The 14852-nt window shown below is 38.6% G+C and overlaps 1 protein-coding gene across 1 annotated transcript in view; it reads right to left on the bottom strand.

The window, feature by feature from the left end:
* Positions 1–126: 126 nt before the first annotated feature.
* Positions 127–14852, bottom strand: part of bmpr1ab (bone morphogenetic protein receptor, type IAb) — a 44554-nt gene continuing 29828 nt past the window's right edge. Inside the window, exons 4-13 of the mRNA XM_058792963.1 lie at positions 5705–5876; positions 5498–5600; positions 5314–5413; positions 4851–4947; positions 4440–4575; positions 3806–3998; positions 3330–3627; positions 3031–3206; positions 2771–2901; positions 127–2373 (exon numbers count right to left, since the gene is read on the bottom strand). Coding sequence (XP_058648946.1) covers positions 2248–2373; positions 2771–2901; positions 3031–3206; positions 3330–3627; positions 3806–3998; positions 4440–4575; positions 4851–4947; positions 5314–5413; positions 5498–5600; positions 5705–5876 — 1532 coding nt within the window. The 3' untranslated portion in view covers positions 127–2247. The remainder of the gene's footprint in view (positions 2374–2770; positions 2902–3030; positions 3207–3329; positions 3628–3805; positions 3999–4439; positions 4576–4850; positions 4948–5313; positions 5414–5497; positions 5601–5704; positions 5877–14852) is intronic.

Here is a 14852-nt window from a genome sequence, read left to right as displayed (position 1 = left end):
TCTAATAATAAAGCAATATGAAAAAACAAAAGGTACCAATAGAGAAAAATGGACATCCAGCAATTCATGCATTCAGTTTGATCACATTAAACGCAAATGCCAATCAAGAAGAAAAAAAAACAATGATTGTTTACTAAAATAAGGTAATTTACTTAAAAATTGATACATTGGACTAATTCTGTGTACAGAACAGCTTTTCTTGGTAAACATAAGGCACCTCTCTTAAAACCAGATGTTGTGCACAATTAAACCAAAGTTCATATTATCCAGGCCATTTTATGTTTCCTTACATATTAAACAATTAAGACAAAAACATTGTGTAGTCATTTCTCTAGACATATGAGCTTAAATTAGTTCAAATATGATTTTACAAGGTAACTGGCATGGTTGCAATGGACAGAATAGGCTTGAGGACAACTGCAGCCCAAACATTTAGAAAAGACACACAAGCAATCGGAGATCTGAATCTTCAATGCAAAGCAAAGGGTTTTGTACCTGTATGATTTATATTTCTCAGACTGCTATAATATCTTATTAAATGCACGCTGATAATATAACCTGATCTTTAAGGCAGGAATGACCAATATTTTACAGTTTTGAAATTAAACCTGTATTTTTCACAAGTGCTAATAATGCATTGTTGTGTGATTTAAGTTTGAGATTACGCTCTTGCAAAAAAAAATAAAAAATGCATTCACAATCTTATTTCTAAAAAAAAAAAAGTTATGAAACTCTTTTCATGTATATGAAAGTTGAACTAAAGTTGCCTGTCCTGACTTTTCAGTAAATTACATACAAAGGGTCTGTGTACATACACATTATAGAAATGACAAATAATGATAATTCACACCCACACTTTCATAGGAAGTCATTAAATGTAGAATTTCATCTTAAAGTCATAAATTTAGTATTTGAAAGGTTGAGCTGCACTGTAAAAACATTGAGAATGTCAGTTGCAAGAACAGTGTTAATAGTCCTGCAAGTAAAAATATCTTACCACAGTAATTTATACTATATGACATGACATGAATAAATAGCACATGCATTTGCATTATTCTAATCACATTAGACATTTATGAGTCATATGATTTCCAAGCGTCACAACATTAGATTCAAGGCAAAACTGTTTAAATGAGGCATTGAAAACAGCAATCCAACCTGACACTGATGAATCAGATGTGATATAGTGAGGTTGACTCGAAGGCTATTGGTTAAAATACAACAATGTTTATGAGGCATTTGGGAGCAGTGGGCATACATCTGCTCCGACACACCTCCAATAAGTCAGATCAGATCTGCCATTCTGAGAGATCAGTCACCATATCTTCTAGATGGATAGATCTTATATGGCGGCGGTGTTGGCAATATTTGACCAGCGGTACTTCAATTCTTCAGGCCAGAGCTGGAGTAATGATCACATTACTCCTGTCATTACACCTGAACTTTCTATTCCTAACAGTGAATACATTCCCAGTCTTCAGAAAATGGGAAGGTTTCAACTAGAAAACCTTATTGCTAACACTCTTTTTTGAACAGATTCTCAGAAAAGAAAGCAGTTGAAGGCATAATTTTTCAAAAAGGTTATCGATTAAAATATCAATATGTAATAACGGGACTTTTTTTTTTATACATATATATCATAATATGGGTCATCTGAATTAAATAGGGTGTTCACTTTTGATGTTTCAGTGGCCACAGCTGCACATGATCCAAATGCAAAGTTGCCATTTTGTAACGCTAGCCACACTGGAGCATATCCCAAGCATATTGATGGGCGTTTAGTTCGAATATCATGCCAAATATGTCCACCTCTCCATTCAGTCAATAACAGAGGGGTCAGTCGTCAAGCCTTCTCCCAAACGGCTCCATCACTGCTGGCACCATGCCACTCCTCCATACAGACGTATCGTATTACACAGCTTTCACAGAAAGCACCATATGCTCTTCGAATCTCTCCCAATATATAAAAGAGCGCCTGAAGAAGGAAAAACGGTGGCGATGGGGATGATGAACAGTTGTCCTTAGTTCCTCGTGGATGTATTATGGCACATACTGTCCAGCAGAGGGTGCTACATGACACTAAGAGCATTACTGCAACAGGGCGAGGAAACACAGCCAGACAAGGCGGCAAATGTTCTGCTCAGCAGCACTCCCACAGGTCTGTTTAGGAACTGAGGCAATAATTCATAAAAGTGAGCATAAATATCTCCATGATTTCTCTCAGACTGGCATTGGAGGGAAAACTGATCATATTTTGATATCCTGTGATTCAACCATTTTGGCGAGTGTTTTCTTGACTCGAAGAGCTGTGAGGCGAGAGGCTGGGTTGTGTGCCCAGCACTCAGACATGAGCTTTAGCATGGCCCGTAAGCACTGTGTGGAGACAAAAAACAATTGTTTTAGGGTTGTATTTTACACAACTATAAAACAGTCAGTTACAAAGCAGTGATGTTTAAAAAAAACCACGAAATCAAGTGTTTTGTGGCTTTTAGTACATATCTGTTAGAAATTAGATCAACTTCACGGCAAATGTATTCATACATGTTGACAAAACTGTTTTTATAAGCATAGAAGATTGACTTTTAACTTGAACATTGTAGATTACTTACTATTCAAAGAATCCTGAATTAAGAAATGTTTCATGAGCACCAAAATTTGCATATTTGAATGATTTCTGAAGGATCATGCAACACTGTGTTTCTGTCTTTTGAGTTTTTAAAAAAAAATTTAACTGAGCGCTGTTGAACTAAACTGCAATGCTAGATCTTACCTCGTCGCTGTTCCAGCGATTAGACACCACTGGTCGCATGCCTTTAACACACACCACTTCCTTCATGTCCTCGTAGGACGGTTCTGAAGGTACCATATCCCAGTATGGCAACTGATACTCCTCAACAATACCTGCACATAAAAGAAAATGCCATTATTAAAAACAAACCCATCACATATTTAGAAAGGAGAGACATAAACATGCTTTAAAATGTGTACACATTTTAACCTCACAAACACTGACATAACACATAAACTAACCTCCTGTCACGCATCGGCGGGCCATCTCCCAAACAACGAGCCCATAGCTGTAAATATCAGCCATTATGTACGCTTGGAATTGGTTCTTATTTAGGGTCTCATCCAGGACCTCTGGTGCCATGTACCGCCGTGTGCCCATCCTTGTACTCAGAGGAACGTCCACCTCATTGGTATCACTACAATAAAAGCAAATGCAAATGATTGCATACTAGCTGTAAATAAAGTATGCTTCAATGTTTTTTTATATTGCCGGTGTATTTGCATGCATGTCTGAGTGTGTGTTGCAAGAGTGTCTTCACCTGTTGTATTTCACAGCCAGGCCCAGATCAGCGATGCAACAGGTGCCATTCTTCTTTATGAGGATGTTTTTGCTCTTCAGGTCTCTGTGAGCGATGGCAGGTTTGCCCTGCGTGCCGTAGATCTCTGTGTGGAGGTGGCACAGGCCGCAGGCTGCAGAATAGGCCAGCCTCAATAGAGCCTGTGTGTCCAGGGTGGTGTATTTCAGATAGTCATAGAGAGAACCATTCTCGTGGTAGTCTGTGATGAGGAAAAGCTGAGTGAACGCTCCCGTGCCCTTAATATCTGCAGCTATAAAGCCTGGAGCAAGATAGGAAAAATGAGTGTTAAATGTAATTAAAATATTAAATCTGTAAATATAAAACCAGCTAAATGTCCCTTAATATGATCATATTTTGAGCAAAATTCAAATGTAATATTTTAAATGCATATATACAATACTCAGTGTATTTGGCCTTTTTTTTGTGATGGAACCTACCAAGTATATTTTCGTGCCTCATGAGCACCGTTTGGTAAATCTCAGTCTCTCTGAACCAGCTAGCCTCTTCACGGGTAAAGAACACTTTCACTGCAACCTTTTCTCCTCTCCAGCGACCAAGCCACACTTCTCCATATCGCCCCTTCCCAATTTGACGTACCATCTGAATTTGTTTAGCAATGGTACGCTGGACCTGTGAATCGACATTGGACAATTAGACAACTGGACAATAAAGTATCATAACTCAAAATATTTCACTGTTCCGAACCAACAAAAGTTGCAAAACCATTTATCAAGGGTTCCCACACCTTCTGACCAATGAATTTATGAGGTTTTCAGTTTCATGACATTTTCAGCAATTTGTGATTACTGGATAATGATTTTCAAAACAAAACAAAACAAAAACACAAAAATCTAAACAAAACAAAAAAACACTCCTGGCCAATAAAATATTTTAGATCTGTGCACAACTACAAACATTAATACTTACTAAAGAAATTGTCATTACCTTTGCCTGACTGTTTTTTTTTATTTTTATAACTGGAAACCACAATTCTCTGATATTTACTGGTTTTCAATGACCTTTAAAACCATGTTCTTATTACGAAAAACATGTTCAGAAACGGTGCCTCACCAGCAGGGGGAGCCCTGAACCGGAGCCAGTGCTGGACTGACTAATGAGATCTTTGAGAGACTCTCCTGCAGGGATGAAGGCCACGTCCTGCTCCAGATCTCTCTGATACCGTCTCTGTCCTGTCTGCAGCTTATACCTGATCAAACAGCAACACAAAGCATATAATCACCTTCAATATGACGTTACATCACAGAAGCCTTCCACAAAGGGATCAGTTACTTATTACTAAGAGCTACAGTATATATCCATGCATTAAGGTCAAGCATAAAAGGTGCTAAATTTACTTGACTATCTTAAACAGGTGTGCCTCTGCCACTGTTATCAGTGTGCTGGTCAATAATTAACAGACTGAGGTGCATCTTTCTTTCATTTCTGCTGGATAAACATGTCATTATGAAATAAAAGTCTCACCTGTAGTAACACACCACAGTTATGGCCACCAAAGTGAAACAACACACCGTCACAGAGATCAGAAAGGCCAGCAAGTGGGCGTTCCATAACGGAGGCTCTGGATTACAATGAGATCACAGCGTTTTAAAAACTGATAATAATAAGAAATGTTTCTTGAGCACCACATCAGCATATTAGACACTGAAGACTGAAGTAATGGCTGCTGAAAATTCAGTTTAGCCATTACAGGAATAAACTACATTTTAAAATATTACAAAAAAAAAAAAAAACAAACAAACAAAAAAACTTATTTTAAATTGTGTAATGTATTATTGATTAAATAAAAGCAGCATTGCTAAGCAAAATAGACTTCTTTCAAAAATCTTACAGACTCCAAACTTTTGAACAAAAGTGTATATATACACACAAATACATATACAGTATTTATTATATTTAGATTGTTCTTAAGTGACGTGCAACTTACTTCCTGGAATAGCAGGTGGAAGTGTGGGCTGAAGGTCTCTATTACAGAAATCAGTGGAACAGCACTCAATGGTCCGTCTGGTCTGAGCATTAGGAGAGTCCTAGACAACAATAACCACATTCAGTCAATGATAATGCCTCAGCACTTAAAACATTTATTCTTCACTCTCCTGACCATGTATTACCTTGCACTGGAAGTGGGAGCCCTCATACTTCATGCAGCCGGAGGTGAGGATAGCCTCGCCATGCTCATCCTCCTCTATGATAGCAAAACACTGGCCGTTCGTCCTGCATAAACACAAAAAGACCATTTAATCACAGTGTGTGCATTTAGGTGAGGAAAGTGTAAAGTGGCTGTTGTGAACAGCAGGAAAAGCACATGGTGTACTCACTCGCAGGTGTTGTTCGTGGCATCCTCGGGGCAGTGGCCTGAACAGTAGCAGCTAAGGAAGCGGGCAGCATCCTCTGGGGCCACGGTGGACCCATCCCCTGACTGGGGTCTCTTTGGATCTGATCCAGGCTTGACCCCAGTGCCGTGAAGCATGTAGTCTGGGTTCTGCCCACCTAGAAGAATTGAAATATGGGAAAACAGATTTTAGACCATCTAAAAATATAGATGTTGCTGACAGAATCATCATTGCGCAAACATTGAGTCATATCAACCGTTTTATTGAAGCAGTGAAACTGAAAATCAAAACCAAATCAAAAATTAATATGCATATGCATAAAATACAGTCTTAGTACTTGGAATATACCTTATGAACCTTACGGACTTTTTTATTTTGAAGCTGGAAAGCTCTAGTCTTGATTCACAGAAATGAGCTAAAGTCATACAGGTTTGAGACAACATTAGAGAGAGAAAGAGAAAAAAGAAAGAAAGAAAGAAAGAAAGAAAAACATACACATTATATAGGCTATCTATAAACAGATTTTTTTTTTTTTACTTTATAAGCCATAGAAATTTTTATTTTAATATATATCAAACCAATAAAATTCACGGCCACTTGGAAACAAAACCCCTCTTATTGCCTTCATTCTGTGCTAAATTCTACTGCAAGGAATCTAAGGATCTTAGATAAATAGGTGGGAGTGAGGAAAACAGATCACCATAGACTGAGTAAAAGAGGGCGATAAGGATTGAAAACTGGGACAAAGAGAGAGAGAGACATGCAGATTTCTCTGTGGTGTAACTTGATCCGTCTGAGTGCGTGAGCATTTGTCGCAGACAGACAGGGTGCATATTGCTCCAGGCACAAAGACTCATGTGTTTAGTATTGCTGTGGGTGCTTCCTCTTAAAGCCCTGCTGCTCGTCCTGCAGGTCTAGGCAGGCCTAAACCCAGTCAAAATAAGCCCACACTAAAACAGGCATGCTGCTGTTTAGTAAAACACCACATTCCACACCTAGGATCTCATTACTAGGGCCGTGCTTCAGACCCATCCCACGTCTTAAGACTCCTTCAATCCTCTCTATGAATATTAACATAAATATCAGATGGAGACAAGAGAGTCCCTCTGAATCACAGTGCCTCATTTCCCACATTAGATGGGCAAATCCAAACAAATATATATGTCAAACTCCATCCAGTAGGCAGATCTTACCTGCTATCAGCAGAGTTACACAACAGCAACACCTCCAGCCATATCAGCTGGGGTGGAGACTACTAAACTGATATACAGTCCGATAAAACAAAAGCGTGGAGCCAGGATGCTTTAAAGCCTAAGAGCTGATATCAGCCTGGGGAATGAAGAGGACGTGGCACAATAATATCGGAGGAAGAGAATAAACAAACCGCTTGTTAAACATCTACAGGAGAATCACACAACAGGAGAATTCAGTGAGAATCTCAAAAATATATTGTTTCTAATTAGATATTGCTCCATATTTACATTCATATTCAGTTCAATGAATGAAGAAGCAGGTCATGTAAATAAGCCGAAACATCTAAAATGGCATTTAAGTGTGAGTATGGTGCTTCTATGGCATAATGGACAGAAGCAAAGTGTCCTACAGAGCAGTGAATGTAATAATACATGTAAAAATATGAAAATATGGACTATAGAAAGGTTCAATGACCAGATTACGTAACAACGAAAAATTTAAAAGTTAAAAATAAAGAAATATATATTTATCTGTAGGTTACAGTACAAATACAATTTAGCATTATTCAGACTGTTATCCTTTAAAATAATATATTTTTATTTCCCAATCAATTTCAGATTTTTAAAATTTATTTTAATAATGGCAATTCATAAATTTTTACAAAAACAAAATTGGAATAAAATTTGTATAAATATAGAGAATACAGAGAATAAAATTATATATATATATATATATATATATATATATATATATATATTTAGGGGTGGCACGGTACACAGATGTCACGGTTCGGTACGTACCTCGGTACAACAGGGGAAAAAAAAAAATCTATACTATGCTCAGTTTCTTTTCATTTATTTTGAACAGACAGTAGTGCAAATTACAATTTTTTCCATCTAGATGTGAAAATTCTAAATATTATTACATATAAATCTGTTTTGTTTTCATTGTGAGTGTACACAAATAAAAGCAGATCTTTATTCACTGATTATTAATAAGACAATAAGTGTTTAAAGTTGATTCTGCTGGTATAATGAAACAGTTGAAGTGATCGCGCCGGAGCGCGCGCACACACACACACACACACACACACACACACAAAACACATCAGTTCCAGTATTGCTAATTAATTTCAACAATGCTTAGTGGTGTGCCGTGGGATTTTTTACATATCAAAACTGTGCCGCGGCAGAAAAAAGGTTGGGAAACACTGCTGTAGATGATGAGATTTGCAAAGCCTTTGCAATTTGACGTTGAATTTTTTTTTTTTTTTAAGTATTCCACAATCTTTTTACGCACTCTTTCACAGATTGGAGAGCCTCTGCCCATCTTTAATTCTGAGAGACTCTGCCTCTCTAAGACATCCCTTTTATAGCTAATCATGTTACAGATCTGATGTCAATTAACTTAATTACTTGCTAGATGTTCTCCCAGCTGAAACTTTTCAAAATTTCTTGCTTTTTCAACACTTTGTTGCCCCCGTGCCAACTTTTTTGAGACCTGTAGCAGGCATCAAATTTGAAATGAGCTCATTTAGTGGATAAAAGTGTAAAATTTCTCAGTTTAAACATTTGTCATGTTCTCTATGTTCTATTGTGAATAAAATATTGACTCATGTGATTTGAAAGTCTTTTAGTTTTCATTTTATTACATATATACACATATACATATATATCCTTATTTGTCCTAAAAACCTTTATTTTCTTTTAGCACTATGTAATTTCCTGCATTTTGATTGTGGGCTGAAATATGACCTGAGCACGTTTTATGAGATTCACCCAGGGACTTGAAATGATCTGGAGTGGAAAAACATGATGCACGGCCAGGAATAAAAGTGTGCTTGATAATGCAGCGGCTATAATCAGTTTTATTGAGAGGGATCCTGGAGCAGATGTGTCAAACATGATAAGATGTTACTCAACACCACGTCAATTTGTGGAAAATCGCTTACAAAAGAACGTGTCATGAAACATTCTGTTGAATGGCCTGAAGGTGAAATAGTGAGAAGTGGGATTAAGAGGGAAAGTGAAAGACCAGATTAGGAACACAAGAGACAGGATTATAGTGTATAAATGTGAGGTTGAAGACCAGGTCGAGTGGCACGAGCTCTGGAGACTGATCAAACACTCTCAAGCCCTCCTCTCTTTTCATGTAATGCTTTGTCTCTCGGTGTATGAGTCAGTCCATTCATATGCTATGCTCCTGCGATAGCCAGCGATACAAATCTTGTGTTTATGTGTCACGGTTTGGTTTTTGCACTTGAGAAATGTTCATTTGAAGCCACGAAGGCGTCCCACGGCCCCCTCCATTAGGGCAAAATGCAAAATACAAGGCGAAAGCATTTGATGTAACATCTTTGATCACTTCACAGTTTAGTCCAGGCGCCGTTGCTGTCACACAGGGCCCAGTGTGATAATGGAGGTGGAAACCGGTAACATAAACATGGTGGAATAGAGACAGGAAAAAGAAAGAAAGAAAAACAGTATCGCTCTGAAAGCCCTGCTCTCAGCGAGAGGCCAGTAAATTGAAGGAATGCGAACGGTGCAGTCAGAAACACGGCTTGCTTTTAAGAGCGACTGTAAAAGGCAGGCTAATCTGTTATGATGTGTTGAGCCCTACACGTCCTAACAGCTACAATGCGCAGATAAGCGCCAGCTAAATTCCCGCAACCACAACAGCGGCACACAAACAACCACAGGGCTCAGGAATGTTATCTGAGCTGAAACACATAAAACAGGTTTCAAGCCAGAAGGGTTACTAAATCAGAGCAGATCTCTGAAGTACCTCTGAGGCACTGAGTGATTCATTGACATTACGAAGCCACTGAATACATTTGCTCTCCTTCCCCCTCTCTGCGTTTTTCCTTGGCTCGGAGAGATGGATCTACAGAGCATCGCCGTGCTCCTACATGTGTGCTTGATTCTGGCTCGCCGTCACCGTGGAGTCTGAGGTCTGGCAGTACTCAGGCAGTAATGAGTCCTGCTGACCGCATTCTCCCAGCCTGTAGGCAGCTCGGCTCAGACTCCAGCGCCAGCCCCTTAAAGAGACACTTCGGCTCCATTTTCCATACAGTCGACCCGAACATATACACAGTGCTCTACAGTTACACGTCCAATCAAAGAAACAGGTAAAGCCAATCAGCAATCTCACTGTGTAGATGGTAAAGCTTGTAGTTCTTCACAAGCTATGTTTCCACACAAAGTTGCAAATTTAACTTGGAATATTGCGTAAAACATTTGCGAGTAAAGCACCGTTTCCATTCAATGAGTCAAAGAGAACAAAATTATAAATTCCTGATAAACTGGCACTAAATATCACTAAGAAAAGTAGGAGAAGCCACTGAATAATTATCATATATAATAAATTACTTGTGCCTCAGAGCGGAGGTGGATGCCTGCTGTCTGGAAACGTGTTCATGTAAGACATTTCTGGGAGGCAATTATACAGAAATACTTTGACGACAGACTGTGCAACGAGATAGGTCTGCTGGTTAGTCAAGTTATGCGCAAAGTCACATGACTTTTTTTGATGAGCATGGAGGAATTTATTTGGTAAATGTGTTTCTAGCTCCCTTTTTTCCATTGCAAAAACTTTTGTGAATTGATTTCTTCTCGAAAATTGGCATTTCCGTTGATCGTTTCTGATGCGATACTTCAAAACGCGCATAAAACGGTGATGGAAAACACTACAGTGGCCCTAAAGCGTATCTGGACACTTAAGTCACACTTTAAAATGTCTGAATGTCATTGAATTAAACATCAAAATAATAAAACCAAGTGGCATCTGCAAAGAAAATGAAGCTTTAATAGAGAAAAAAAAATTACAATTCTGTCATTATTTACTCCCTCTCCTGTCATTACAAACCTGAATGACTTTCTTCTGAGGAATAGCTTCTTTCGTGGTCTCAAAGTCATTTTTCATGGATGTTTGAAGTCAATTTCCTTCAAGTTCAAACATGTGTCCTCATAGAATAACCACCGTTGTAGTTTATCATACTAACTATAAACATGTTCCACAAAACTCTTTTCTTCTTCAATTTCAACAACACGTCTATATTTTGAAATCTAACCAACGTTTGTGAACGTTTTGACTGACGTTGTGTGCTTGTGCTATATTTCTATAAATCCATGTTTTGATATATTGCTATATCTTGCAGTAACATTTTTTAAATGTGGTATAAGTGTCCATACACTTTTTAAGGTCACTATTTCATGCCATAGTGTTGCTTGAACACTGTCAGTGTAAGACGAGGCAGTAGCTGAAGCTTTAGCTGTGATCTCCAGGGTAAACATCTGTGGTTTGACCCTATTAAAGAGAGGGTAGAGTAGGCAGCTCAGACGTTATTGAAGCTGTAATGGGAGGCTGGTCAAGAGGTAAGCAAAGGATATGAGTGCTTCACAGTCTTCACACCTTCACGAACAGGCTATGCTAGCTGCTTCTGGTTTCTGTAACAAAAGTGACAGCAAGACCGCAAAGAAGCTGTTCTGCATGTAAATTTCGTAATAACAAACTGAAAAGTAGTACGCTTTGTGGATCTCCATGTGTTCTCTGTGTTGTAGCTATTATTTCTCAGTGCTGCAGTAAGACTTAACTGGAAATGATGCAATGAGCCAGCCAAGTCTCTACGAGGGCGTTTGGATCGCAAGCCTATAATCAAGACGCTGGTCCTCATGACAGTCTCTTAGTGTCTGCAGCAGAAACGTAGGAGAGGGTAAATAAAAACACAAAAATCCTCCAAGATGTCCTTGTGCCAAAATACATCACTGGGTATCCATTAGATACATCAAAATAACATGTGAATCATGTATCCTTGAGGGACGACACGTAGGAGGTTTGCCCTTCTGTGAGAGGCTGAAATAGAGACGTTTAATTATTTAATTCTTCACCAGTTATTCATTAAAATCTGTACACGTTTACAAAAAAAAAAAAAACTAAACAATGTGGAAAGGTCAGGATGTAGGTTGTGGACTGGCAGGAACGACTTAAGCTTTAAGTGGCAGTTAACCTGACCCTGCCATTATTATTTATTTACTTTCATCTCTTTAATAACGATCATTATAATTATCACACGGGCTTCCATTTCAGGGCAAAATCCCCCGACACGTAATAATCCAGCACTATTTGAAGACCGGCTTGTTAAAAATGGAATGAGGGGGAAGGAAAAAAGGGAACATATGGAAAACAACGGCCTGCCTGACACAGACCAATAAAGTTGGCTGCCTTTATGAAAGTAAAGCTCTAATGGGCTCGGAGACACCTCTAGAGCCAAGTACCTAACAGCAAGCTGTAAAAGTGAGAGTTCAGACCGCCTTTAACAGGCTCCTGCGCCGCACCGCTGAACACATGCTCGCTAGAGTGAACGCATGTTAGAGTACAGAAGCTCAACGGAGTCCACTATTCAAATGCTTTGGAACCTGTGGTCTACAAAAACAAGGAAAAAAAGAGTCACGCACACCAACACAGGCTTTCATTGTCAGACAGTAATGATTATTTCCGGAGAGCAGCATGCATTTGGCATATTTAGTCCGGTACCTGTCAGCCAGCACAATACAGGAAATGGTTAAAGTGTCAGGGAAACTCACAGCACCGACAATAGACTCAACAAGTTTCCTGTAGTAGGGCCCGGGCGGGCGGCCCAGCGTGGTAGAGCGGTGCAGCATGGGAAATGAGGGCAGAGGGACAGAATCACTGAAGCAACAAGCGATTTCTTTAAAACATTGTTTCAAGACCAATAATAATACATTCATAGGGAAGTAATGATATAAAAACAGTGTGAATATCAATAAATAGATCATTTTACCATGTTATGTAGGGCCCTATGAAATCGGTTTTATTGTAAATGTATTTGTTATTATTATTTTATTTTATTTTTTCAGAAATACTGTGTAAATAAATTCTGGTAAATCATTTTTCTATTGAACACTCCTTAAAAAAGAATGTTTTAATAATAATCTTATTAGTAGTAGTACTATCATTACGTGAAGTAATATATTTCTTCAAGTTAACCCGAACCTTTATGTGCACTTCAGTATGTGCGTAGTAAACTAAACCGTGCATCTGTGCCATTTATTTACACTTTTATGATATGAACCCTGCACACCATTTGTGATATGAATCCTGCACGCAAAACATGCAGGATTCATTTAATTTTTTTGCTGCTTAATATTCACAGACACTGGTCCATATATCATTTCCATCTAAGTGTACTGTATGGGATCAGAATCCCGCCAAATGTATTGCAGTCACGGATAAAAACATAACAAGTGTGAAAACAGAATTTAAAAACGCAAATAAAATTATATTGCACAAAATTTAAAAATGAAAGCAAAGTTTTCAGAATAGCGAAGAATGGTCACGGATAAAAAAAATAATGTAAATTGTAAATTTAATAACGCATTTAAAAATAATAATAAGCATAAATCAAAACTTTAAACATTTAAAATTATATTGCACAAAACTGAAATAATATTTAAAAATTATTCGAAATCGTGTTTTCCTTGGTTAGATTTCTCTGTTTTCTCAGACATTTTATGCTCATATTTTTATTTTTTGTATGCTTATGCTGTTTTTCCCTTCACTCGTTTCCGCATTCTGTGCTGGCTTTTCCAAATGTTGCAGTTAGTGTTTCATGTAAATCAGGGCAGGTTTAAGCGTCATCATTGGTCCACTAGTTCTTGATTGACAGCTCCTTCTCTAGCCAATCAGTCGAAGAGGGGCGGTGACGTCACTCCAATGTGCCTCATTAGCTGCCGATGCTCAGCGTTCACTTGTACAGGTGAAAATGAATTACTGTCAGCTGGAGTAACATCTTTCCATACAGGACACCATTATACGTGTCTGTCTGTCACTGCTGTACACCTGCCTGGCGATCCGTTAACGTTAAATGAGCTGTCCTAGCGACCTGTCGCTATTATAATCACTTATCTTTATTCACCTACGGTCACATCGCGAAAGGGAGCAGCCACTATATTCACAGGTCTCTCAAAGTCAGTTATATGTGCCTAGCTTGTCTATACCTGAATGATGATAAGTCTTGTTATGGTAGGGTGACCAGATGTCCCGTTTTTCCTGGGAGAGTCCCGTACGTATTTCAGCTCTACTTTTAGTGTCCTGACTTATTTTGAAAAAATCATGTTTTGTCCCGAATTTAAAAATGTCTTTACGACTGGGTGATCAGAGCAAGTAGTAGTAGTGTTCCGTCATACGAGAACAGCCTAATCAAAGGTAACAAAGCTCATAAAATATAACTACTATCCAATCAAAATTTGTTATCGATTAACTTGCAGGTAGTGAAGGCGGGATAGGCGGAATCATGCTGAAAGACACACACCAGAAGCGCTCTTTCGGCCGCGCGATCCCAGTTCTCTCAGTTCTCCTTGCACCTGAATTGTCAAATACACACACAGCTGTCAAAATGTCTATCGTGTGGAGTATCTCACGTAAATACAGTGTCTGTTATGGCTTAGGTAAACGTAAAAAGGTGGGTGAAAACCGGGTATGTGTCAGTAGCCTATATTACATCCATACATTCAGTTATAAAGGGACAAACGTCTGTGTCATTAATGTTAATTAAACAAGGAGGTGACGTGACCCTTCGGCGGCAATGCACGCATAGTCCTTTGCTCTGCTCACTTTGTCAGAAATTGTATATATCCTGTCAGTAAATTTTGAACCACTCTTTATTTAGCTCACTATGAGTACCCCAGCAGTCAAGGACAGCCGGAAAAGAGAGCGTGAACAATCGCCAATAAAGAAAAAATTCAAAGATTCCACCATCTCCAAAGAGGATCTCGACGCTGCTATAGCTAACGGTATCAAGCTAGCGCTAAAAGAGCAACAAAGTACTCTTGATTCGGTAGTGGCTTCGACTGTAAGAGAAGCGATAGACTCTGTACTGACCCCAGCACTCCGTGATCTACATTTGGATATACAAACGACC

This window comes from Onychostoma macrolepis, chromosome 12 (genome assembly GCF_012432095.1).
Source record: "Onychostoma macrolepis isolate SWU-2019 chromosome 12, ASM1243209v1, whole genome shotgun sequence".
NCBI classification, from domain to species: domain Eukaryota; kingdom Metazoa; phylum Chordata; class Actinopteri; order Cypriniformes; family Cyprinidae; genus Onychostoma; species Onychostoma macrolepis.
Note: the sequence above shows the minus strand (reverse complement) of the source record. Positions and strands in the feature narration are given on the sequence as shown.